The following is a 24543-nucleotide window of genomic DNA, read 5'->3' as shown; positions in this document are numbered from 1 at the left end:
GTTACGGCCATTTGCCAGAGCACAAATTCACCTGCCGATTGAGTGTGAATGAGCGCCAGCGTCAGTCTCTTTCGCTGGCGAAGTTACGCTTGCACCCGTTAGTAAATCAGCAAAGTACCGAAATGACGTCACGCTGGCGAATTTTTGCCAGCGTTAGTCACTTCGCCCTTTAGTAAATTTGCCCCTTCCTCTTCCTTTTCGCGGCTGCGCATGTGCAGTAGAACGAAAAGTTCAACTTTAACTAAAAAGTCGGCAATTTCGTTCAACTCCGCTCCCCAGAAAATTTGAAGAAATAGAAAACGGAAGAGGATCGCTCTGTGGTGCTCACTGGTATAACCCCGGGCCTGTGCAGTTTTTGGCTGATAGGAGCAAGGTTTCAGGTAAGTCAATACAATCACTTGGGGTGCCTAACATTTGCAAGATGACTTTCCTTCTCCTTTAAAGTAGAACTAAACCCACAATCCCTGGGTGTGTTAATTTGTAAGACTTTAATTGCCAAAACTCCTCTTATTAAAGGGGTGGTTCACCTTAAAGTTAACTTCAAGGGGGTTATGTAGTAAACTCTGAATGCAAATTCCGTGAAATTTTTTTTTATAAAATCTGAAAAATCACAATTTTTTCGGAATTTATTAAACCCAGTGGATGGAAAAATCTAAATCTGAAAATCCCTCAGACCTGTCGAGGTTGCATATAAGTCAATGGAAGAAGTCCTAATGTTTTTTTGATGTGCGCTGGGTTTCGTGCAATACCCAGAAGTTTTCCGGCAAAAAGCATAAGAAATTGGCGTTTTCGGGTGAAAAATCTTAAAAAATTGCGGAAAGCGGAGGAAAAATCCAAAAAAATCTATATAGAGATTTTTTAAAAAATCACAAATTCAGAATTTATTAAACCCAGAGGATGGAAAAGTTAGAATCTGAAAATCCGGCATCTCAGACCTATCTGGATTTTCGGGTGAAAAATCATAAAAAAACATGAAAATCGGAGGAAAAACATGAAAAAATTCTGAAAATCTGATTATTTTTTTTCACGCAAAGCTAATTTTCTGTAAAATGTAATGATAAATAAGCGTAAAAAACCCGAGCGGATTTGATCGGCGTTTGTAGCAGACAATATTGAGATAAATTTGATAAATAACCCCGAGTATATTATAGGATGGTCAATTCTAAACAACTTTTCCATTGTCCTCCATCATTTTTTCTGTATAACCTTTTAATTATTTCTTTCTTCTGACTCTTTCCAGCTTTCAAATGGGGGTCACTGACCTCATCTAAAACAAATGCTCTGTAAGGCTACAAATGTATTGTTATTGTTACTTTTTATTACTCCTCTTTCTATTCAGGCCTCTCCTATTCATATTCCAGTGTCTTATTCAAATCAATGCATGGTTGCTAGGGTCATTTGGACCCTAGCAACCAGATAACTGAACTTGCAAACTGGAGAGCTGCTGAAAAAAAGCTAAATAACTAAAAAAACAGAGATAATACCTGTCTCAGAATATCACTCTCTGCATCATACTAAAGGTGAACAACCCTGCTAAAAACACATTGCCCTGAGTGACATCATAGCCCACATCTGACATCACTGGTCCTCCTCCAACATCATCAGCTCCTCCTCAACGTCACATATTCCACCTCCATGTCTGGAGCACCCAACATTCAAATGTGGAAACCCTAGTTTGGGGGTAAAGCCAGGTAATACAAGCTGACCCCCCCCCCCAAATCTTTAACAAATTTCCCTTAATTTCAAAAGAACTTCAGCTGTTTGTAAAGGCCAGGCTGGTCATTTCAAAATAGAGTTTTAACCAAGAGTATCTGAAGGTTTATTTCACCTTTAAATTGACTATTAGTATCACGCCGGCAGCGATATTTTGACGCAATTTGCAATCTGAATTATTGGGGTTTTTTTGTTCAGCAGGTGTCCGCTTGTAATTTCAGCTTTTTGGTTGCTGGGGTCCATTATACCTTAGCAACAGGCAGCAGTTTGAAAGAGAGACTGGAAGATGAACAGGAGAGTATCTGACTATAAGGGTTGAGACACACGGGAAGATTTGGCGCCCGTGTTTTTAAAAAGCGAGTCTTGGCGACTAGTCGTTTGATTTGTCGTAATATAGAAAATCCAGCAAATCACCAGGTACCATGCACACAAATCTATTTGAAATCGCCAGTAACCTGAAAACGCACAGATACCCTTTTCGGAGCGATCAATCAGAAATAGCATCGTCAAAAACGCAGGCGACAAATTTTCCGGTGTGTCTCAACCCTAAAGATGAGTAATAAAAAGGAGCAATAACAGTAAAATTGTAGCCTTACAGAGCAGCAGATTTTGGCTTCCAGGGTCAGTGACCCCTATTTACCAACACATTCTCATTAGGCAGTACATTCTCATTGGGCAGTACATTCTCATTGGGCAGCACATTCTCATGGGGCAGCACATTCTCATTGGGCAGTACATTCTCATTGGGCAGTACATTCTCATTGGGCAGCACATTCTCATGGGGCAGTACATTCTCATTGGGCAGTACATTCTCATTGGGCAGCACATTCTCATGGGGCAGTACATTCTCATGGGGCAGTACATTCTCATTGGGCAGCACATTCTCATGGGGCAGCACATTCTCATTGGGCAGCACATTCTCATGGGGCAGTACATTCTCATTGGGCAGTACATTCTCATGGGGCAGTACATTCTCATTGGGCAGCACATTCTCATGGGGCAGTACATTCTCATTAGGCAATACATTCTCATGGGGCAGCACATTCTCATTGGGCAGCACATTCTCATTGGGCAGCACATTCTCATGGGGCAGCACATTCTCATTGGGCAGTACATTCTCATGGGGCAGTACATTCTCATTGGGCAGTACATTCTCATTGGGCAGCACATTCTCATTGGGCAGTACATTCTCATTGGGCAGCACATTCTCATGGGGCAGTACATTCTCATTGGGCAGTATATTCTCATGGGGCAGTACATTCTCATGGGGCAGTACATTCTCATGGGGCAGTACATTCTCATGGGGCAGTACATTCTCATTGGGCAGTACATTCTCATGGGGCAGCACATTCTCATTGGGCAGTACATTCTCATTGGGCAGCACATTCTCATGGGGCAGTACATTCTCATTGGGCAGTATATTCTCATGGGGCAGTACATTCTCATGGGGCAGTACATTCTCATTGGGCAGTAAATTGTCATGGGGCAGTACATTCTCATGGGGCAGCACATTCTCATTGGGCAGTACATTCTCATGGGGCAGCACATTCTCATTGGGCAGCAAATTCTCATGGGGCAGTACATTCTCATTGGGCAGCACATTCTCATTGGGCAGCACATTCTCATTGGGCAGCAAATTCTCATTGGGCAGTACATTCTCATTGGGCAGCACATTCTCATTGGGCAGTACATTCTCATGGGGCAGTACATTCTTATTGGGCAGTACATTCTCATTGGGCAGCACATTCTCATTGGGCAGTACATTCTCATTGGGCAGCACATTCTCATTGGGCAGTACATTCTCATTGGGCAGTACATTCTCATTGGGCAGCACATTCTCATTGGGAAGCACATTCTCATTGGGCAGTACATTCTCATTGGGCAGCACATTCTCATTGGGCAGCACATTCTCATTGGGCAGTACATTCTCATTGGGCAGCACATTCTCATTGGGCAGCACATTCTCATTGGGCAGCACATTCTCATTGGGCAGCACATTCTCATTGGGCAGCACATTCTCATTGGGCAGCACATTCTCATTGGGCAGTACATTCTCATTGGGCAGAACATTCTCATTGGCCAGCGTTCTCATTGGGTAGTACATTCTCATTGGGCAGCACATTCTCATTGGGCAGCACATTCTCATTGGGCAGCACATTCTCATTGGGCAGCACATTCTCATTGGGCAGCACATTCTCATTGGGCAGCACATTCTCATTGGGCAGAACATTCTCATTGGCCAGCGTTTTCATTGGGTAGTACATTCTCATTGGGCAGCACATTCTTATTGGGCAGTACATTCTCAGTGGGCAATACATTCTCATTGGGGCGGCATATAATTATTATACCTGAGTGTAAGGTAGTAAATTGTGCTTTAATGGTTCCACCAGTAAGACGCAGGACTTGGATTTCCCCTCAACTACATGCCAGTCTAATGGAAGCAACTGTAGGAATCCATTGTGTTTCATGTCAGGGAGCCCTATTGGCTCTGATTCTGAATGCATAGATACAATCCCTGCCGTAAAGCAAAACAGCACTGAGGAATTTTGCCAGAAAGGAAGTTAAGACAAGTATCACTGCTTCACACTCCAATACTCCTACAATCCATATCAGGAGCACAAACATTCAGTCTGAATCCTTATCAACACATTGGGAATCCAACCTTACCTTGTATTCTTGAGTTGACGAACGGTGACGAGAGATTGTCGTGTGAGTGCGAGCTCAGATCCCTGCTGGTCATGTGTTCAAAATGGGTTCCTTCCCCGTAACTCTGTCAGTAAAAAGGAAACGAGCAGGTCACAACCATGTGGATACAGGCACCATACATGTGTAGCACCCCTACACCAGAGATATACAACATGCAGTCTATGATGGTTGTAGTTCAACAACATGTATAAGGCTGCCTATTCTGCTATATACACAGAGCATGCACTACTCACTATAAACAATATATAAACACTGACGCCACAATGGTTTCAGCTGCTGGTTATAATATTAATGTCCCCTACTAATTGAGTGATCATACAAGACTTTGTCATAAAGGTTCGACCAATAGTGATGTGTGGGTAGAGAAAAACCTGGACCCGACCCAGACCTGCCTGACCTGCACCCGCCTTCCCCCTCCATTTATAGACCCTGCCTGCCCTGCCCATTTTGTGACATCATCGGTGGGGCGGGGCAGGCGCAAGCCTATTAAACAGGACATAAAGTCGCAAGAGAAGCAGCAATTGAAAGGTACTTATTCTGTGTTAATTTTTCCTTAAAAGGGTTGTTCACCTTTTAATTAATATCTAGTACAGGAATGGGACCTGTTATCCAGAATGCTCGGGACCTGGGGTTTTCCGGATAACGGATCTTTCCGTAATTTGGGTCTTCATGCCTTAAGTCTACTAGAAATTCATTTAAATATTAAATAAACCCAATAGGCTGGTTTCGCTTCCAATAAGGATTAATTATATCTTAGTTGGGATAAAGTACAAGCTACTGTTTTATTATTACAGAGAAAAAGGAAATCATTTTTAAAAATTTGGATTATTTGGATAAAATGGAGTCTATGGGAGACAGCCATTCCGTAATTCGGAGCTTTCTGGATATCGGGTTTCCGGATAAGGGATCCTATACCTGTATGACATAGATGTTGCTATTCTGAGACAATTTGCAACTGTATTTTCTTAGTCTTTTTTTCAATTATTTAGCTTTTTGTGAACAGAACTTCATCAGCTATCTGGTTGCTAGGGTCTAGTTTACCTTAGCAACCAGGCAGTGCTTTGAACATGATACTGGAGTATGAATAAGAAATAAAAAGCAACAATAATAACAAAATTGTAAGCTCACAGAGCAATAGTTTTTGGCTGCTGAGGTCAGTGACCCCCATTTCAAACCTTGAAAGATGTAGAGGCAGAAGAAGGTAAATAATTAAAACAGAACTTCATTGGCTATATGGTTGCTAAGTTCTAATTTACCTTAGCAACCAGGCAGTGCTTTGAACAAGAGGCTGGAGTATGAATAGGAGAGGGACCGATTAAAAAGAGAAAGAATAAAAAGTAACAATAATAATAAAATTGTAAGCTCACAGAGTAATAGTTTTTGGTTGCTGGGGTCAGTGACCCCCATTTCAAAACTGGAAAGATGTAGAGGAAGAAGGAAGCAAATAATTAAAAAAAAAAAATTGCAAAGTTGCTAGGAATAGGACATTCTATAACATAATAAGGGGTGGGTTTCCTCCAGGTATTCAGTTTTCTACCCATACCCCAAAAATGTGCAGTCAGGGTAACTGACCCTATAATGTGAGAGGGACCTTAGATTGTAAACTCCACTGGGACAGGGACTGATGGGAAAGTGCAGTGGGATATGTTGGACCTAAAGAAATAAAGCATTATAAATTATAAGTGATTGTTATGCTTAGCTGCACCCATAAGGGTCCCATAACTAGGGTGCTACTCAACAAACACATTTGGGGCCCCACTACCCACAATTCCAGCACAGTCCATTAAAACGTTCTCAGATGGAAGGAGAGTTTCAGGTTGGGTTACAGGGCTCGCTGCTGCCGCTATAATGAATGTGATTTCGCTGACAAGAAGTCGACAGGAATTGAATGAAAGCAGGCCCATATGCTCGGCAACCTGAGAACGTGTTGCTTTTTTTTTTTTTTCCACCGCTGTTTACAGGGCTGAAATCGACTTTGGGCCAGAAAAACAAGAAATAAATATAGGCAGCGTCTGTGCTGCGTAACAAATATCCGACTCGGTAACTTGGCGTCTAGTCAAAATAACGTGAGTCAGACGAACAGGGGAGCGGAACAAAGAGCACTTGTGCTCCCCACTCAGTGGCCTGTCTGTGCACTCAGGTGTCAACACTCGCCCCTTCCCATCTGGCACCTTTGGACGGGTCTTCTCCACGTCACCCGCACCAGCCTTAGGGGGATACACCAGGGTGCAGCTTGTTCAGCCAAAGAGACGGACTTTGCAGCACTCTTAGTTTTGTAGGGAAATATTTCCCAACAGACGTTGAAGCACAATATAAACTTGTGTCCATCATGAGTGTGTTTGTGTGAGTGTGTGTGATACACTCACTCCTATTCCAAATATTTTTATATGTGGCACATTACAAGAAAAATATTTTTAGAAGAAAAATAGAAAAACAGAAATATGATTCTGAATATATGATTCCGAAGGGGTTGGTCAAATGGCATGCACTTTGTTTTCAAGTAGGATCACTAGGGGTCATTATACACTGTTCCCAGATGCAAGTGCATTATGGGACACAATATAGTCTCCAAAGATGCCCCAGTAGCTCCCCATCTTCTTTTCTGCTGATTCACTGCACATGCTCTGTGCTGCTGTCACTTACTGAGCTTAGGGACCCACTCACAATATACAGTACACATAGAATAGAAATGTCACAATATAAGGCTGATTAGTAATTAATACACATAATTACTACATGGCAGCACAGAAACCAGTGCAATTAGCATCAGAATTTAATAATCAGCAAACCTGTAGCATCAGCTTATATTACAGCCAGGGAAGCTCATTTTCTGCTGGATAATTAGTGACGAGCCCTAAGCTTAGCTTCTCAACAGCCAATCAGAGCCCACTGAGCATGTGAGTGTCACAGACACTTTCCAAGATGGTGACCCCCTGTGACAAGTTTGAAGTCCTGGATCATTGCTGCTATTGACAAGCTCAAACTTTAGGCTGCTGCAATAAGGTCATTATAAAAAATGTGGCATTTTTACCCTTATTCATTTTTAGGGTTTAGTTTTAGAAAGCCTGACTGTTATAGGACAGGCAGTAAGGACAGGGTTTCATTGTGCCCTGTGCCCATGGTGCTCCCTAACTTGTGCATCTGAATGACACATATGTTAAGGGGCAGGTGGGGAGACCCCTATGTGGCAATACCAGTGAATGATGGCCCTAGTCTTTGTACCAATGCATAACGGCATTGACTGCACTTTGCAAGTGTCATTATCAATCTTCCTCCCAGTGCAAAGAGAAATAACAAACTATATCTAGTGACATAATCGCCATTTAATACATTTGCAGGTGCCCTTACATAATTAAAGCAGTACTAAGAAATTGGGATTAAGGGGAACTAGAAATATTTTATCAATTAATATTTCTCTTGGTTAATTCCGACTTTATAATGAGAGTCAAACCACTTGGACCTCAAAGGAGATCTGTTGTGTTCTGCAAATACATTCCCCTCCACTTAAATAATTATCTGTAATTAAATGTGTTTAAACCTCAAATGGAGCATATGTAAGTATCTATTTTATCCATGTTTAGTCTTTGTAGGCACCTCCTGCACATGGATGCACAGCATTACTTAAATGCCTGGTGGCACCACCCATAGTTTCTGAGCAGGGCAGGCTCCAACACATAGCACTCTATCTGAACAACTCACAAGTTCCATTAAATTTGCTAGGAAGATAGATGGATAGATAGATAGATAGATAGATGATGATAGATAGATAGATAGATAGATAGATAGATAGATAGATAGATAGATAGATAGATAGATAGATAGATAGATAGATAGATAGATGATGATAGATAGATAGATAGATGATGGATAGATAGATAGATAGATAGATAGATAGATAGATAGATAGATAGATAGATAGATAGATAGATAGATAGATAGATAGATAGATAATAGATAGATAGATAGATAGATAGATAGATGATAGATAGATAGATAGATAGATAGATAGATAGATAGATAGATAGATAGATGATAGATAAAGCAACCAGAACTGGCATTTCAAATATCAAGTCAGTTGTTCTTCTGAAGGCAGGCTGCTATTTGTTAGAGCTGATGCATATGGAGCTGCTCAGATGCCTCGAGGCATCATGACCGGTGATTTAATCTGGTGAACTGTGACAAATTCAACCTTTATCTGACCAATCTGTAGCTGAAAATGTGTAAGGTGCCTTTAATTTACCACCAGGGGAGTGCAAGGAAAGGACCTGCTTAGGCAAACCTGGCACAACGGTGTGTTTCAATAAACCACTAATGAGCAGTTGACACGACCTCTACAAGTTAAAAAGTTAAGCACAACATCTTTCAGCAAATGCTATGCAAATATACCATGCAATGACATTCTTTTACAGGTTCAGACTAGGAAAACAGTGACTGCGGCATGTGCAAAGCATTTCAGTCAGTACTCTGGCAGAATAACATCTACCAAATGTTTCCTGTGGCCTGCTAAGAGTCTATCTATTTCTCGCTCTTGGAAAGTTCCCCCCGAATTTCCTTCAGGACTTTCCTGCATGTAGATCTCCCTATAGATTGTGAATAATATTCAAGTCTGGAGATCGTGAAGGGCCATTCCTAAACATTCCTATTTGTTTCCTGTAAGTGATTCATGGTTGACTTTGAGGTATGTTTTAAATCATTGTCTCAAGCATCAACCTCTTTTCCCCAATCCCTTGTCTTCGCTGACTGGACATTTCATCAGTCTGGAGAATTTTCTACTCCCTAAAAATGGTCTTGCATATTAATGTTTAGGTTTGCATGCTTAAAATGTTGAGATTAAGTTATAAGATTGAAAGAAATGGCACAAACCCATGTAGACCAGAGTTGGGTTAGCGTCATCGCTCTGTCAACCAAGAGCTAAGCTTTCCACCAGCTAAGATTTAAATACAACGTTTCGGGGAGTAAAACCCCTTTGTCAAGCCCTTTGTGGGGCTTGCCGAACCTCTACCAGTGTGCACCAGGCATATTGTTGCTATTGATTGGGTGTGCGAGATCCTGCCTTGTTCCTATCTTCACTGTTACGGTCATTAACGGTTTTGATGCAAAGTTAGTGGCAAATATCCACCTGTTGGCATCTCAATGTACTTTTGGAGACAAATCTTCTGCTCAAACTTCTCTCTTACCGCAGTTGTTCCACCGATTTTTCGGTGGAACAAATTCCAAAATGATGCAGAACAAAATATTTTCTGCGGACAAGGAATTCTCTCAAGGAAAGGAAAGTTTTCTCAAAGAAATTTCTAGAAATGCTCTTATTTCAGGAAAATTCAGCTTATAGGGTAGTGTTAACGCTGATTGACATGTAAATTTTGCTTAGACACATTCTCGAAACATATCAGCTACAAAATGTTACACCTGCCATTGGACCATTACTACTCTCCAGCACAGACTGGTGGCATTACCAATGCCGTGCATGCAAAAATCAAGGCCAGTCAGTTCAAATTCCATCAAGTGGCGAGATGAGTACTTTTAACTGTGCTTTCTAAAATATCCATATTGTTTGTTTGTTTTGCTCTTAGTGTAGATGAAGAAGAAAATGTTTATTGGATACTCCCTACCAGTTCAGTTATTGGGTGGTGAAATTGGGTTCTTATTCCTCCTTATGCTAACAATGACTGCATATGGGACCATCTACTTTGGGGGTCCCCGACCTTTTTTTACCCATGAGCCACATTCAAACGTAAAAAGAGTTGTGGAACAACACAAGCATGAAAAAGTTCCTGGGGGTGTAATAATAATGTGGTAGCCTCTATGTGGACTGTCAGCTTACAGGAGACTCTGTTTGGTAGTACTCCTGGTTATTATGCAACATAAGTTGCCTCCAAGCCAGAAATTCAAAAATAAGAACCTGTTTGAGGCCAATGGGAGCAACAGCTGAAGGGTTGGTGAGCAACTTGTTACTCACAAGCCAATGATTGGGGATCACTGATCTAGGTATACTGGACTGATTCCATTGACTGAACTGTGCTGAAAATCCACAGAAAGTTCTGCCAAAGCTCCCTTCTTTTAAGCCTATACATAACGTGATCATCAGATATAAGCATGACATTGGGAGTATGACTAAAAAGAAAAAACCCATATCTCAACCATGTCGACCATAATGCTCACCCAGAACACATTTGGAGAACTTTAAAGTACTGGCAACTTAGCTCTTGTTTAAGATAAGCATATATATACTCCAATTAACTGACCACATCACCGAACAGTTGCATTTAGGGCCATGCAGCATTACACATGCATACAGTACACTACTGTAGTTACATTTAACATGCAGCACATAATAGAATGCAAAGAAAAGAAGCGGAAACATACATGCAGCCACCTCCGGGGTGGATGGCTATGCACGCTGGCTTGCACACTGCATGACAGCTTCTGAAGGGCAAAAAGGAAGAGCATTATTAGTAAGGCAAGTCATTTTGCTGATGTCAAAAACCAGAACAATACAGATCCAGCTGATAAGCCACGGTGGGAAGGGCCTGGCTCTCCGGGGTCACCATTCCCGCCAACCTTGCACAGTATTTGGAACACAGCCACATGTCTTTTATAACCGCCCTGTAAGACGGCAGCCAACGGGGGAGGCTTGCATTATTTACACACGGTGCCCTGTGGGCCACACAAAATGTCAGCTTGTAAGGTTTGTTGAAAGATGGTGTAAATAACGTGGGTAAGTTGCATCCCCTGTTGTGCTATAATGCTTAACTGCCTAATTCTGTGAATTTCTCTTTTAAGAGCATCCTTGGGAGCAGATACATTTGTTCTTATAAGATGTGAGAGGAAGGAACAAGATGGAACAGTGAGGAATGACATCCTGATGCCGGGAAGGCGAGACGAAGGGAAGGTTATTGACAAGGACATGAGCTCGGCTACAGATGACAAATGGTCTCACAGTAACACACGGTGTAAATGGCAGCTAGACATGACTATTACTTGGGTACAGCGGCACAAAACACATTCAACTTCTTCCAAAAGTCAGCCTTGAGCATATTAATTCAAGGAATTTAAATTAAAGGGAACATATATCTTTTATTAATCAGTCTCATTATGTAGGCAACAATGAATAATATATAATGCCTGGTTTAAATTTGGGATAATAAAGTTACTTTTAAAAATTACACTTTTATTGGAGATTTCCATACATGCTCTACGTTCCATGTCTCTTTTACAAATATGTCCTAAGGGCCCTGCCCAAGAAGTTCAGTAGGACGTGGGTAGCCATAACCTTCACTCAAGGAAAGATAAGCTGTGGTTCCCTATCAGGTCTGCCCACAAGGAGGAGATTGGCTGGCATCCTATGGTGCAAAGTCCTGAGTACCATCAGCTCTTCTGAAGAGCGTGGGAAGCAGGCAAGAGATGTTTTAAGGAACATTTCTTCAATTTTAGATATGTATAATGCAACGGAAACTAACTGTTCTTGACACTATAAATAGGGGCCGATTCATCAAGCTAGAGTGAAGGATTCGAAGTTAAAAAACTTCAAATTTCGAAGTGTTTTTTGGGCTACTTCGACCATCGAATGGGCTACTTCGACCTTCGACTACGACTTCGAATCGAAGGATTCGAACTGAAAATCGTTCGACTATTCGACCATTCGATAGTCGAAGTACTGCCTCTTTAAAAAAAACTTCGACCCCCTACTTCGGCAGCTAAAAGCTACCGAAGTCAATGTTAGCCTATGGGGAAGGTCCCCATAGGCTTGCCTAAGTTTTTTTGATCGAAGGATATTCCTTCGATCGTTGGATTAAAATCCTTCGATCGTTCGATCGTAGCATTTGCGCTAAATCCTTCGACTTCGATATTCGAAGTCGAAGGATTTTAGTTCCTAGTCGAATATCGAGTTTTAATTAACCCTCGATATTCGACCCTTGATGAATCGGCCCCTATATGTCCCCTTTTACTAAAGGCAAATCATAAAAACAACAAATAAGGACATTTTTTGTAATCAGATGAATTATATCATCTCCCTGTTAATATACTCAACTGCTGATCACCATTCTGGCACATTAATGTTACTGCCCTTTTTTTTTTGGTGTTCCATTGCAAAACTCTTCTCCTGGCTCCATCCAACCCAAAGTGGGTTCTTTAAAAAAATCCTTACTAAAGGGGACGTTTATCATTTTAATTTACTAGATTATAGAACTGCCTGTGAGAAATAACTTTTCAGCTTGTCTTCATTTTTGATTCTAGTAATTAGGTTTTATAGCTTATCTATCTCTGCCATTCATCTTGCATTCTGAGTTCCAATCTGCTGTCTGGTCACTAAAGTAACAAATCCCTAACCACAAGCAAAAATCACAAAGTCAAAATGAAAACTACAAAAAAAACACAGAACAGAAATGGTTGTCATTTAAAATATTTAATCGTTACTGTTCTCAACTTATTCAGAATATAAACACTATAATAAATGTAGAACAGAAATCCGGAAGGCAAAGATTGGAAATGAGGAGCACATTGAGGCAAAGGCTAAGGCTAGCCCCAAAGAGTTTTTTAAGTGTATTAATTGTAAAAAGAAGCAGGTTGAGAATGCGGCTCCTTTAAATAATGGTACCAGTATGACAGATACAGTAAAGGCAAATGTGCTAAATCAGTTCGATTTCTTCAGTGTATATACTAGAAGAGTCGGAGTTCCCAGACCCACCTCTTAGCTGTACTGTTATCTTAGCTCAATCTAGTCAGGGGTTGACTCAGGATATGGTACATAAAGCTTTGCTAAAAATTAATGTGAACAAGGCACCAGGGCCAGATAGCATACACCCTCGGGGTTCTAAGAGAGCTTGGTTCAGTTTTTGACCGGCCTCTATTTCTGATTTTCTCAGACTTGCTTTCATCTGGTATGGTACCTATGGATTGGACGAAAGCTGATGTAATTCCAATATTTAAAAATGGACTACGATCTCAGCCTGGCAATTATAGGCCTGCAAGTTTGACAAATTATTTGAAGGCTTTTTAAGGGATTGCATTCAAAATTTTGTCCTAGTGAATGGCATTATGAGCAGCAATCAGCATGGCTTTATGAAGGATAGGTCATGTCAGAGGAATTTGATTGCTTTTTATGATGAGGTAAGTAAGATTCTGGACAGTGGGGGATCAGTATCGTTGATTTATTTGGATTTTGCCAAAGCACTTGACACAGTTCCCCACAAACGACTGCTTTCTAAACTAAGGGCTGTTGGTCGTAATGAAGTCTTTGCACATGGATCGGAAACTGGCTACAGGATCGGGTACAGAGGGTGGTTGTTAATGGGACATTCTCTACTTGGAGTAAGGTTCTTAGTGGGGTTCCTCAGGGTTCTGTATTGGGCCCACTTTTATTAAACTTGTTTATTAATGACTAATGAGGGGAGGGTATTGTTGGTAATGTATCAAAACATTAGATAGCTTTAAGAAGGGGCTGAATGGCTTTTTAGCAAGTGAGGGAATACAGGGTTATGGGAGATAGCTCATAGTACAAGTTGATCCAGGGACTGGTCCCATTGCCATCTTGGATTCAGAAAGGAATTTTTCCCCCTCTGAAGCAAATTGGAGAGGCTTCAATTGGGGTTTTGCCTTCCTCTGGAGGACTTAAATGGTTGAACTTGATGGACGAGTGTCTTTTGTTAAACAAACTTACTATGTTACTATGTAACTGCCTTGGATTACTGCAGTCTACATCATATATCATACTTAAAGTTACGATAATTTGAAGGTAATTACCCCTTTAATGTGTGGTTTCTATTATAGGGTCAACTTTTTAAAAAGAAAAATATCTGATTGTATGTTGTTCCTTAGAAGACCTGAACAAATTTGTGCTTGTGACTATGCAACCCAGGCAGAATTGCTGGAATATTCCCCACCATATTTACTCCTTATTTACTGGCCAGATCCCAACTATGGGCCTTAATTTGCTGATAAAACAGACTTGAGGTTATTGTGGTGGTCTGGCCAGCTTCCCCAGTGGGTTCTGGAAAGAATGTTAAGAGGACTAAGCACACAGTCATGGCGGCTGGAGGACGTAGCCAATGGGAACCGTGAGACATCTTTGATCTCATCTAATACCGAGCTAAACAAAATGATAATTTTAGGTCACCTCAACCACCAGTTTGTCATTTCCTTCAAGGCAGTCTCGCACTTTTATTATAGCCAAGCAATTTAAACATTCTCCCTTCCACATGCTAGTAATAAGCAGCTCTCCTCACTATCAAGGCAAGGGAATGTCCTTTGCACACAGCAGGCAGCACCCAGATACTCCCAACTTTGGGTGCTGGTTAATATTGCTGAGCAAGGTCAGATTTCTTGCCACTGCACCCAGAGGCCATGTATGCAAATGGGCATTCCTGGGGTGCAGCTCACCTCCTGACCTTTTTTAATTCCAATATTGTTGGATGATGTAGGCACAATGCATTCAGAGCAACATGCAGTTTATTGCCCTGGCTTTGTAAATGAGACCCAGCGCAATTCTGTATATTTCCCATTATACTGAGTCTATCAGTGGAAATAGTAAAAACTAGTATTTGCTTGAAGCCATCTGGTGCATGGCAGGAACCGAGGCACGTGCAACTAACTTTACTTTGTTTGGGCAGTCTCCCAACAGAAACAATATCATTTCTGTAATTCAAAAAGCCAAAGGCAAAAAAAAATAAATACAAATCCAAAGAGAAACATGGGATGAGGTTGTGCAGTGTGCGGGGGGAAAAAGGCAAAGGAACTCTATGGAGTGAGACAGAGTAAGGATTGTTTGGCAGCGGAGGGTTAGAATAACTGACCGACTGGCACAAGATCTCAGAATAGAATAAACACTGTGCTGAATGTTTCAAGGTATTTGCCCATTTACACAAGATGAATGAGTTGATATGTCACAGAACACCAAGGTCTTGCAGTAAAGGGAAGAGGCAACTAAAAGTTTAACAGCTGAGTACTCACAACCTGGGGGTCAGGTCCTGCCTGCCTGGAGCAGGTGCACTTCCCTGCTGAGCCAATAGAGCAGGGCTGCCCAAAAGGTTGATTGGGATCTACCAATAGACCTTTATACATTTACATTTTCTCGTAAAATAAATATTTAAGTAATATTTTCCATGCAACAGAATGCTAACAATGCTTTTATGGATGTAGATCATAATGGGACAACATCACTAAAAACAGACCTCGCATTAGTAAAGTATGGACACTCCTGAAATAGAGGCTTTGTAATAAGCTGCTGATTTATACCTGCCCGCCCTGACCACTGGCCTGTTACTGATCTTTGCCTTCTCCTCTGAGCTTCTCCTCTGTGCATTATCATGATTAACTCATAATCCTAGCCTAAGCTCTCAAACCTACAGTATACTCCGGCACCCAAATATCTAATGATGTGCAGGTCGGGTTTTTTCCGGCTTCTCCACCAGCGCCTGCCTGAGCCTGACTTCCGGGTTCCTTTTAATGACCCGCGCCTCCCCGCCGATGACGTCACAAAAGGGACGGGGCAAGCAGACGCGCGTCTATAAAATGTCAACCTGGAAGTCCGAAGCCGGCATTTGTAAGGTCGCGGACCTGGAAAGGGGGGTGCGAGGTGGGCCCGAACCCGCCGACCCGCACATATTGGGCCATCCCTCACATCACTAATGCCTAGGGTTGTCACTTAAAAAAGGAGTAGCGACCAGGATGTGTTGGGTGGCAGTGGGTGAAATAGGGGCCACAGGCTGTGATTTAAAGGTGTGGTCTGATGACATAGATAACCAGGTCATGGGTCAAATTTTGTATAATCATGGCAAAGAAGGGGTAAGATAGAGCTGGGATGGACTAGGGCTTAAGTGGGTGAACTAGGGGTGGAACAAGAGGGGTTTACCATGTTGGTAAATTTTTAGTACAAGCTTCAACCTTGGCTGGTATTTTACAAGCTACACCTGTGCACTATCATCAGGGTGACAGCCCTACCCACCCAATAGTTCCGCTGGACTCTAGATTCTGTACACAGTGCCAGACTGGGCCACTGAGAAAAAAACCTTTCATGTCCCCCATCGACCCACTACCCTACCCAGATCGTGGCCTTTCCCTCACCTGGACCTGGTAGTGGAAAATTAAGAAGGAGGTAAGCGGCGTGTATGTGGGTGGAGGGTGAGGTTGGACACTTGGTGCCCGGAAGAGGGCCGTTGAAGTTACAGTCCCAGTGGGCCCTGGACGGCCCAGTCTGCCCCTATCTGTATGTTATTCACTCCTTAGCAACCACTCCATAGAAGATGTAGGTCAGCACTGATTCATATAAAAATGTGCACTGCAATTAGATATATATATATAGATATATATTTTATATACTTTTAACCAAGGCTTCAACAGCTTAAACAGTGCTATATTGTATTTTGTAATCAATTTTGCATTCATGTCATTTAATATTTATTTTTAAAAATTGTAATCAAGATGGCCTTTTTTTTTGGCAGTGAATTGTGACAAAACACAATCACAATTTTTTTAAAAAAACATTTACATTTAAAATGTTGCAATTACTTTTGTTCAAAAAATACAAATCTCCCCAGGTTTTAAGCATCAGGATTTTTATTTATTTTTTAAAAACTAAAGTAATTGCAGAAAAAAAATTGTACAAATGGCGGCACAATCAAACCCCAAAAATGGACAAACCTGCCCCAATTCTATGAATTTACATATTTCGGATTTATTAATTTTCCACATTCACATTTTGATTTGTTTTAATTGCTGCAAAAAAAAAATAAAAAAATTCTGAGACTGCATTTTGAAAAAAGAAAAAATCTCAGTAGGTTTGAAGTAATGAGACTTGTATTTGCAAAAAAAAAAAAAACAACCAACACAATTGCTGCAAAAAGGCAAAAAAAAAAATTTATCGTAAAGTTACAAAAATCAGGATTTTTTTCTTTCCTGGGAAAATGAGTAAAATAATAAATGTGACCATTATATTTCTTTCAATTGCGAGTCACAAGGTGTAGTAAGACTCCCGGCTAGATGCCTGCCAGCCAGTATGAAGTGGAGCTGCATTTTATGACATACACCAGGAATCCGGCGCAGCGCAGGATTTAAAGGGATGCATGTTACAACACAGATGTGACATCAATAAGATATGGGAGTGGAGGGGTTTCCTACTCCACTGTTACCAGTAAAAAACGAGTGGGCAGGTATCAGATGCTATCATGAGATCAAAGAAGTCATAACAGAACCCAGACTTATGGTTTTATTCAAAACAGCCATATGTCCTTTGTGCCTGGAGAAGCACACACAATACAGTCATTTCGGCACGACCCCCGGAGTTCAGCCGCACACAAGCAAACTGCTCGCTTTCAACTTTTGTTTTTCATTTTTTTCTCTTATTTTTTTTTGTGCATGACTGAACATGTTGCAGTGCAGCCCTCTTCCTTCTAGCCATGAACATCTTGAATAGAGCAACATCAATGTGTCCCTCAATACATTTATTAACCCCTTCAGCTCTTGCCTGCTTTAAAACCAGAGAATCGGGGAACAAATTTCCACCCCACAGTGCCCATCAACATCATAATCTGCTGGAAGGTGGCGGAGTTCAAAGGTTTGCCACCTGCTCGGTTTTGACCTGGACAGTCCAGTTTTCTCAAAGGGCTGCCTGGGTCAAAACCGCCTAAGGAAACCGGGATAGGACTCACATTGAATGATACAACAATTACAGATTGATGCATCATAGCCCCTCCCACTGACATCATGAGCCCACCACTATACGCACTGCCCCACCCTCTACATCACCCACCAGCTGCCTGGACTGACAAAACGGAAAGGTGGCAACCATTGGTGTTCATTAATGTTGGGTGCTGGGAAGTAGAGAAGTTCAGGGTAGGTTCAGCCTGAACTTTACCATGTGCCCACCCCACTCTCGACCTTATAGTGCCCCGTTCCTGCTTCCATTCTGCACTTTATATAGACAAGCGCCTCGTCCCTGGGACGGGTTGGGTACAGGTCTATTAATACAGAGTCACGCCAGGTTAGGGTCAGGTGGATCATAAAGACGAGGTTAGGGTCGGGTGATGGTCGGCAAAAACTGCACATCACTACTGGGAAGCTCTAAGCCTAATCAATGCAGGTAATAAATCCAAGCCTTTGCTGCAGCTTGCACCTGCTACCACTCCCTAGCTTGAACGTCTACACACCCTACCTATATCTCACCTATCTCCCATTCCGTCCATATATACAGTAAGTAGTGCCATCAAGTATTGCCAGCCTTGCATACAATAAAGTCCAAGAATGAGCACAAAGATTTGTGGATTAGGCCACAACATAAGGATGGCGCTTGGTGCTCATGCTCCAAAAACCAAATGCGTGATGGCTGATTGGGTGATATTGGTTACCAGACCTGGAAAACTTTTGCCGACGATACTTCATAAATGGAAACGATCGTATATCCAATTAATTACGTTTATGACAAACAGGAAGGACGACTACAAAGGTGCCTGTTGTTGGGAAAGGGGGACCATGTGGCAGCAATGGTAACTCATATGTCATTTAAAAAGTTCTATATCTGTCACAAGTACAGTAGATGGGTAATTTTTATAAAAGTATACTTTTAACCCTTCCCTTGCCATCGATGTAGATTCATCAGCAAAAAAAAAGGTAACAGATGTAGGCTCTACATTTCTGGATTTAAGGTTACGGTACAGGAGGAATGCATTGCCTAGCAACACACTTCCCTCAAAGTACCCATAAGATGGCAAAAACACCGGCAGTTAAAGGGTTGAGGACCCCCCCCATTATGCTTCAAGTGAGTTAATGCGATTGGATAAGGGCTTGACCAATCCTCCACCAACAAACCCAAAATAAAGTTGCTGGTGGAATGGAGAATTAGATTCTATGGACCTTCTTCGCATCTGGCTCTCCCAAAATGAGCAGGGATTACCCACTGTACAAACAGTTTATGTCCCATGTAAAATTTTCAATGGAAAGCATATGTCCATGTACAGAAAGTACCAGCAGAACAGGTTTTCACTGCAAGCCCCATTTATTAAGGTTTTTTCTGTAGAAATAGTGAGACTGCTGTTGCCTAAAGTGCTCTCGATGGACATATATTATCCTCATAACTATCTTACAGGAATTTCCTGTGGGTTATTAAGAGACATTCCAGCTGAGAACTGCTGTGAAGTGGAAGCTGCAAAGGAGGCCTAAAGGGACAGTGATCTCTAATCAACATTTCTCCAGCTGTTCAATCACTAGAGTAGGCCGTCCAGCATCCCAATGGCAGCCATGGCATGAAGTGGTTTGGATACCCTTTGGCCGAACCCTCGGAATTCAGACAAACTGAATTATGGAACTTTGCTAATATAGCCCTAACTGATTACAAATCCCTGTCCAATGTCAAGACTTTGGTTTGGCCAAAACCAATTGTGATTTAAACTTCAGTTAACAGGCCGCACTATAGCTGCATTGTAAGACTATTTTTAATGCACCATCCCGAAGATATCAACTAACAACATGTCATTAGGGTTATGATGATCCAATCCTGGAACCTAACACCTCTTCATGGCCGGAGTGGATCATTATCTCCCATCATGACATTAGTCAGATGATGTCTCTGTCACCAGATGAAGTCACTGGTATCACACCCAATCAAACTATTCTTCCTTTCACCTAAACAATGGGACTAAGGTCTAATCAAAATAATTACTAAACACTCTATGGAACCCCGCCTACTTTGCAGAACAGTTTCAGTATTGAACATTTCTGTGAACATATTGGTCCTTATTAGCCAGTTTTTTATTTATTGGATATTCTCTTCTGCCATACTGTAACTAGGGTTGCAATCCAGCCAAGAGCCAATAAAACACCAACTGAGGCCATGTCGAGTATTACTAATTTACCAGTAACATATTAGCCATTAAATTCATAATGTTTTCTGATGATTCTTGCCTTGGCGCACCCATTTAAACCCGATTCCACTCAAGTTCCAGCTCTACTTCACACTTTCTCTGCCCCGATAATCCAGAATTAATAATAATAACCAGAATTTGCCCCACAAACTGCCTACCTATGGCATAGGCTGCCGCCCTAGATCATTGACCCACCTTGTTACATCATCTGCTCACCCCCTACCAGGATAAAGACCACCTGCAAATCCTCGTAGAATATCTTACTCTCCAGTCTATCAAAACTTTATTTTAAGTTGAACATGTCCTTTACTGTGTTAGAAACTATGAGGATGGTGGAAATGGTAACCCCAACAGATGTTCCTAGACATGACATAATGAGATAATAGCAAAGGAACCATACTTACTCTAGATGGACTTGGATGTGCACTGTTCCCCCAGGATCCTGAGTTACTTCTGTCTTCTACATCTAGAGACACAAGAACACACACATTCATTAGTATCACACATAGAGCTATGCTGATAGTAGGTATGTCTCCTACGTCAAAGTTCATTGTTGTTTTTCTCATGAGAATCTAATTTTCAGAAGAGCACAAGTTAATTAAAATAAAAAATAAATCTGAATAGACAAATACGAGTCCAGAACTATCTTGGTAATTGTCTAAATTGTCTATGAATTTTTGGCCCTGAAAATAGAGAGTCATGAGAGAGTCAGTACATCTATGAATAGAATGAAAATGGCTATGGTATGTATAACATTATACAGTATATTAAGGTGGGCTCAGCTCAATAGAGCTTACAGTCTAAATGGAGAAGGGGTAGTACGCATTACACAGTTTTTAAAGCAAGTGAAAGTTTCCATAGCCACGCAAGTTGTTTTACAAGAGTTAAATTCCCGACGGGTCACAACTGTAACATTCGGATGCAGCCAGCACAACAGAATTGTACCCAATAGTTCCCATTAAGGGCTCGGCAGTTTCCAGCGGGAGTCATTCGCCTCTCGGAAGACTGCTGATTCCTACACGGGGCTTGTCCCTGTTCTTAAAAACTTTCCCAATTAAACACACCCCTAAGTCTATTTGATTTAATTACCAACCCAATAAAACAGATCTAGCTTGCCACGATCTTCAGCTCGGCAGAAAATATAGAAGTTTGCAGGGCCTAATGCACTGTAATAAATATATAAATTAAATTGGTCCGTGAGAAGAATTCCTGCTGCTGCCGCTATTCTAGGCTCTAATTGAACTGTTTGAAAAGCCTGCTAGTCTACTGCGCATAATTGTGGGGATTGAAAGCACAGACAGAAAAAAATATCCGAGTGTCAACAAAGTCGACCGTAATATAATTATTACAAATAGACTGCCGCAATTATACTCGGAGAAGGCAAAGGGTCTGCGAGTCAAGCTAATGTATCATTATCTCACTGAAGGGAGCAGAGAAGGTGACCTCAACAAGTAGACTTCCCGTAACACATACATAAATATAGCTCTCAGGTTATAGGAATACCTCTCACCAGCAGCGATACAGAGAAGACTATACTCCATTTAATGATTTTATAAAATAGCTGCTAATTGGCTAGCTATAGTTAAAACAGTAATTAAAACCTGAGAGGTTGTCCCACCTAATGGTTAACCAAGCAGTGGATGAAGACCTAAGGCAGAGTGAAGGCCTTCTATATCTAGAACCTTGCTATGTGTCAAGGGAGCCTGAAGAAGTGGTGGCTGCCCAAGAAGTATGTTCTCTGATTCTAGGGTGTAACAACAGGGCAAGTAGGCACTGCAACCTGCCTTGAGAGGAGGTTATTTCCAGGGTTCTCTTGCACTTACACACACTAACTCCAAACAGTTCTGGCCTGGACAAAAAGTGAGTGGAGATGTTAAGAAGGGGCAAGAAAATGACATAAATGTGCGGTTCATATAGGGATCTGGAGGTAGAGGCCATCATCATCTCTGAAATGTCTATAAAGCATAACATCTCCCTGAAATAATTAATTCTTTTACACCGGCGGTACTACATACGTTCTTACTCCATTTCATTCCAATGGACCTCACACAGTAGTCTCGTGTGTATATGCCACAGAACTAGGGATATCTCCAACTTTAGAAATATCAGTCGCATTTAGCAAAAATATTGGCCTCTATTGAGACCTTAGCAATAATAATTTGAGATCTCTACAATGAAATGTTGCCCCATCCACTAAACCTAAGAGCATACCAAGTGCTCTGTCAGCGTGCCCCCTTCCCACTGCTGCTATAACACATGGATGCAAAGGTGTAACTACAGAGGTAGTGGACCCTCTGGTTGCAGGGGGCCCCCGGAGTGTAGGGGACCCAGTGACGCCCTAATTAATGAGCAGTTTTAATAAATCTTGATAGAAAACTTCACCTTATTTCCTAGTGGGCCCAGTAACATCTAGTTACACCACTGTATGGATGCATCAAATCACCTGCACCAAGGTGTTGTCTTCACCATAAAGGGATTTTGTGCATTTAGTTTGAAACAGAAATCTACAAAGGCGTCGATTTCACGTGCAGACCCTGAAGAACTTTCATGTTGTTCATAAACATCTACCCTTGTTTTCACGTCTAACCAGTGACTCATCCACTAAGGAAATTCTAGATTCTAGAACGACTATAGGTTCAGCAACTCATGACTTGGATTTATCATACTAAACCCAGACAAAACAATTACAGGAAAACTGTCGTTATAATTCAAATTCGTTTGATGGCCAAAAAGAAATGTCTACTAAAACCGACTCTCAGACAATGAATGCCAAAGTTCATACCACAAAAATGACAGGGCTTTATAAATTTCTTTGGCTTGGTGTGACTTGAGTCATGTATATAGAAGGTATTTGAAAGTTTTTCCAGTATCTAGATATTCTGATTAAAGACCCATGGACATGTCCATACCTTTCCTTTTCTTACAGAAACTCTACATACAATAATTTTGAAACTATTTCCACAGTTTTATTTCATCTTCCCCCAAAATATCTTCACCAGTGGCGTAACTAGATATTATTGGGCCCACAGCTAATTATTTTCAGGCCCCCACAATGTCTAGAGGTTGACCAGTTTTTCCAATATTTATCAAAACTGTATATGAATTAGGGCTTCATGGGGCCCCTATACCTCCTGGACCCCAATGCAGCCGCAGGGTCTGCTTCCTCTGTAGTTACGCCCCTGATCTTCACTAGTCAACTGGGAACAAAGGACAATAAGCAAGGTTGTATCTGTAACCAGAGGTGCCAACATTTCTGATACAGCATGGACATGGCACTCCAGGAAGTAAAAAAGTCCTTGATTGCCCCCACCGACTCATTTAGAGCATGGCTGGCCCCACACCGAGAATGCAATCCCTTCCCAATTACAAACATACTTCCAGGGCTTCAGTATGATGTTAGTACCGGCACCTGAGGGACTTAAAAAAACAAGAGGACCATGATATATCAATTGGGTTGGATACTGGGTGGCAGGTTTTAAATGGATTAGGTAGGGAGTCTAAGTTTAGTTGGGAATACCTATCATATTTGGGTGGTGGGGTATGAACTTCAGGTGGGCAGTTCCAGATCTATTAGCCATACACAAGTCAATGAATGTCTCCACCTGTCTAAATCTTGCCAACAGCTTACGGGCAAGTGCACGCCCCACCTTCCCAAAGGTCTTCTTCACTAGCAGAACATTGGCCAGATATCAAGGGGCAGATTAAAAATTCATTGGATCAGCACAAATCGGGCAGCCTAACTGCTTAGAAAATGCACCAAATGTTTTCCTAGATGTGTAGCCAGCTTTATAATGGTAAGGCAGACAAAAATGTTATGAACAGCTGGAACTCTAAACATTTCCTCCAGAAAAGTATGGAACGTATTATCTTGACAAGGATAAAGCTGAATGGACCTCAAAATAGACTGCGGATGCACATGAGCGTAACTTGTTCCTGATAACAGCCTGTATCTATGCATACTGTCCTGTTTTTAGAGGGACAATCCCTCTTTTGACAGCTCAACCCGCAGTACCTCGTTTGTACTGGAAAGTCCCGTTTTTCTCTGCTTGGTTTTGGCAGAGAGCCCAGAACAGCCACAGCAGCAGATAAGATAATTTTGTTACAATTTTGAGATAAGCAAATGAGTAATTGTAACAATATAAGATAACAGGTCCCTTGGGAAAAGTTAGACTCACAGCTTAAAGGGCAATTCACCTTCATTAGCAAAACTGCAATAACTGGAAACTGTTCAAACTTTCATAACTTGCCAAATTTTGTAAAATGAACATGATAA

At 41.5% G+C, this 24543-nt stretch overlaps 1 protein-coding gene across 15 annotated transcripts in view; it reads right to left on the bottom strand.

Moving 5' to 3' along the window:
* Positions 1 to 24543, bottom strand: part of tcf4.L (transcription factor 4 L homeolog) — a 278465-nt gene that overhangs the window by 182998 nt on the left and 70924 nt on the right. For 8 of the 15 annotated variants that reach the window (XM_018266818.2, XM_018266783.2, XM_041570061.1 and 5 more), the window contains exons 3-5: positions 20675 to 20736; positions 10783 to 10842; positions 4381 to 4483 (exon numbers count right to left, since the gene is read on the bottom strand). In XM_018266818.2, the coding sequence (XP_018122307.1) occupies positions 4381 to 4483; positions 10783 to 10842; positions 20675 to 20736 (225 nt within the window). Of the gene's footprint in view, positions 1 to 4380; positions 4484 to 10782; positions 10843 to 20674; positions 20737 to 24197; positions 24205 to 24543 lie in introns of those variants that run through there. The other 7 variants (XM_018266825.2, XM_018266811.2, XM_041570063.1 and 4 more) reach the window with 3 other exon arrangements.

Source organism: Xenopus laevis, chromosome 1L, assembly GCF_017654675.1.
Source record: "Xenopus laevis strain J_2021 chromosome 1L, Xenopus_laevis_v10.1, whole genome shotgun sequence".
Lineage (NCBI taxonomy): Eukaryota > Metazoa > Chordata > Amphibia > Anura > Pipidae > Xenopus > Xenopus laevis.
This window is presented reverse-complemented; position numbering and strand designations above follow the sequence as displayed.